General features: G+C 35.1%; 1 protein-coding gene across 1 annotated transcript in view; it reads right to left on the bottom strand.

The window, feature by feature from the left end:
- The window catches only part of LOC107742758 (nesprin-1-like), a 125,999-nt gene that overhangs the window by 54,432 nt on the left and 67,996 nt on the right, over window positions 1-3,571 (bottom strand). Inside the window, exons 56-58 of the mRNA XM_016555794.1 lie at window positions 2,401-2,556; window positions 956-1,120; window positions 462-634 (exon numbers count right to left, since the gene is read on the bottom strand). Coding sequence (XP_016411280.1) covers window positions 462-634; window positions 956-1,120; window positions 2,401-2,556 — 494 coding nt within the window. The remainder of the gene's footprint in view (window positions 1-461; window positions 635-955; window positions 1,121-2,400; window positions 2,557-3,571) is intronic.

Raw genomic sequence — 3,571 nt, 5'->3', positions numbered from 1 at the left:
CATTCCCTTCAGAAACAAACGTAATCCACTGTGTCTTCAGCGGCTCAGATGTCGGGAGTAAATGACGACTGGTATGTTCATTATTACATCCAACAACAGAACACCTCAATCGCTTAGGAGTCATTCTTGTCTACATCTGCTCCGGAGGTGAAACAATGGCGGACTGATGACAGCTCACTCAGAGCAGGTCTAAGGTAAGACGCCAGTCCAGTCTGTGCTGAAACGCTACTGTCAATCAAACTATCGTGGGAGGGGCCTGTCTGTGTGACATCACACAGACAGCCATCTGAGATCGGCTCGATTTGAGAAAGGGGTAAAGATTTTAGTACATTAAAAAAAAAGCACTGGGTGGATTTTTATCATTATAGGGTGGTTGTGTACAGTTCAGGTCAAACAACTTGTAAAGGCCAGATGTATCTCACATTAGGTCGCTGCACTGATATTAATAAGACCATACTGACCTCTTGCATTGAATAGAAGCCGACAACAGTCCATCCCATGAGTCCTTGAGGTCTTCGATTTGTTGTCGGACCAGCAGTACACCCTCAGCGGAGGTGTTTCTCTGGGCTGACTCTCCTCTCGTCAGCAGCATTTTCAGCTGTATCTCCTTCTCTTGGCGTGCCGTCAACAAAGCCTGGAAAACACAGATGCATTCATGTGAAAACCCTCATTACAAGTACACTACATACTAAGAGCCATGAAATTAAATGCAAAGTCGAATACTTCAGCTGAAATGTTCAGAATGGAGTACTAGTGTACTACTGAATACTAAAAGTAGTATGGGAAACAGTATGCAACATTCAACAATAAACATTTCAATAGTGTAGTATGTACAGTAGCATACTACAGTACACTGATGTTGCATGACCTCACTACATTTTATGTTCGATTCATGCGGCATCCAATTATCGTTTTGGAAATAAATCAGGTTATTTATGGTGACATATACTCTCACCTCGAGTTTGATCATCCTGCTGTCCAGCACGTTCTTGTCTGCGGTGGGAGTGCAGTAGGTTTGCAGCATGTGACTGGTATCAGCCACCCAGTTCTGCAGCTCTTTCAGGCCCTGCGAGAACAGCTGGTGCTCGGACACGATGCGCTCGATTCTAGAGGCTTTTTCCTATTGGACAAGCACAACATAATCAGATGAATAATCACATCCCTGAGATAAAGTGACTCGAGAGAGTAACTGTGGATTCAGTACATAATCATAACATACAGTTTAGTAATTAATCATTCGGTAAGGGAAGCATCTTAATAGAAACAGTAAATGTGTTAAAAGGAAAGCAGCTGAGAGCTTTACAAGTCATGTTGTACAGTACATTTATTAATTCTGAGGGTCTAATCCATATGATTTTTTTCTGTGTTTATTAGTAGATACTAGGCCGTAAAAATGCCAACTTACACTGATCTAAATACATCATTTCTGTGCAACAAATAAAAAAATGAGAAGTGAAACTTAAATACAATGAGTGTAACATTAAAAAAATAAGTTTAATTACGCCATATAAAGTTTCCATGTTAAAAGTGTTCTCCACCCAAAACTGACTGTGTCCGAAAGCAAAGGGATTGACCAGTTGGTCAATGACTTAACAAACAGTGTTTATATGAAAGCACATCTTAAGAAAAATGGTTTCAGATGTCACAATGTCATGTCTAATGATGTAGAAGAAATTCATATTTGTATTTCGCATATCAAAGAAAATACTTAATGACCATAATGCTTCTTTCTTAGTAGAAATTATATCAGAAATCAACCTAAATCAAATTAAAAATAAACTAATAAAAATGAAATTAAACAAATAAAAATACAATTATTTAAATATAATATAAAATGCTTTCAAATTAAACAATCAAACTAACTAACTAAATAAATAAATAATTAACATTTCTAAATGAGTTCTAAATTAACTGTTCCAATCAGACACCATTTGGTGACAGGACATTACAAAAAAAATTAAAAATTCTAAAACAAAAATTAACAAAACATTTTAAATGAATAAATAAATGGAAAAATAAATACAATTAAAATTAAATAAAAAATAAAAATAAAGAAATAAAAGATTCAAAAATACAAATAAACAAACAAATAAATAAATAAATCTAAATTTAGAAATTGATTTACCGTTCCAACAGACACCATTTGGTGACAGGACATTACAAAAAAATATTATTTATTTTTAAAAATATTACATAAAAAACAAAAATAAATGAAAAAATAAAACACCATTTGGTGTCACTCAGGACATTACATAAACACTAGATTAGGACATATTTTGATGCCATTCCACCTTCATTTGCTGCCTAAGGTTTCGGACACAGCCCTATGTACACATACAGTTTGTCGACCCCTGCAGCATTAGGGACAGGTACCCAGCAGGCAGACAGGCGGGACGTTACCTTGGTCAGGTTGCTTAAAGCTAGGTACTGAGCTGAGAGCTGCGAGACACGGTGCACAAAGCCCTTTCCGGCCGTGTGTCCGTCCCACAGCTGCTGGGCCTTCTCCCTCAACCTGTGCAGCTGAGACTCCTTAGAGGCTAATTCCTCTAGCAGAGACTGTGAAAGCACAGGCATGTTAGCACAGAGCAGCATCGCACACACTCCTGTGTTAGCAGATGATTAATAAAGCAACATGGCAGCACATGAACAGGACAGACCATGAGACTGGGGACAAGCCATGTTAATATGAGTATGAAAGGAATGCAGATTAAAGCATGAATGCAGCTGTCTTATACATTTGATCACATGCACTGATCATTTTCTGCATGCATTTTGACATTAAAGTCAACATGAAACGCAATATGACCCTACTTACTTTTATAATGCCCTGTGTTGTTATTGTAACTAAAACTAAAATAGTAAAGTATTAAACTTGTTTGCATTCATTGAAACAAAGCTGAAATAAAATAAAATATAAATATTAGATGAAAAACTTTCAAACAAAATTAAAATGTTGCCTTGGCCATTAACTGCAATAATTAACAAAGTGCTAGATACTATTATTATAAAACCAAAACTGAATATATTTAAATATAAAAAATACACAAAAATGACTAAAACTAGAAAATGTTTCATTAAAAATGAAAATAAAAAATTATTTAAAATATTAATGAATACCAGAATAGTATATAAATAATATTATTAAAATAGAACTGGCAAAAATCTTCATAATTTCATCATAATAAAATAACTTTTCATATTATGTCACCAAAGCCCTGCAGGCTATTGCATAATTTTAATCAACAGCCAAAGTATACATTTTTCTTACTGAATTTCTAATTCCACTGAGAAATGTGTCTCATTATGGAAATTAAATGCGCTGTGAATGCTATTTCATGTTCACCTTAAAGTGCCCCTATTATGGATTTTTTAAAATGACCTTTCATGCAGTGTGTAACACAGCTCTAAGTGAATGAAAACATCCTGCAAAGTTTTAAATCTGAAAGTGCACCGTGTATAAAGTTATTGTCTCTCAAAAGAAAGAGTCAACTCTGAATCACTGAAACGAGTTGTTTTTAAAACGAATCCCAAGCCGTTTCATGTTGACATCAACATGAAACATTAGCATATT

The sequence above is a fragment of the Sinocyclocheilus rhinocerous genome, unplaced genomic scaffold, assembly GCF_001515625.1.
Source record: "Sinocyclocheilus rhinocerous isolate Xijiao unplaced genomic scaffold, SAMN03320098_v1.1 scaffold2091, whole genome shotgun sequence".
In the NCBI taxonomy this organism is placed as follows: Eukaryota; Metazoa; Chordata; class Actinopteri; order Cypriniformes; family Cyprinidae; genus Sinocyclocheilus; species Sinocyclocheilus rhinocerous.
This window is presented reverse-complemented; position numbering and strand designations above follow the sequence as displayed.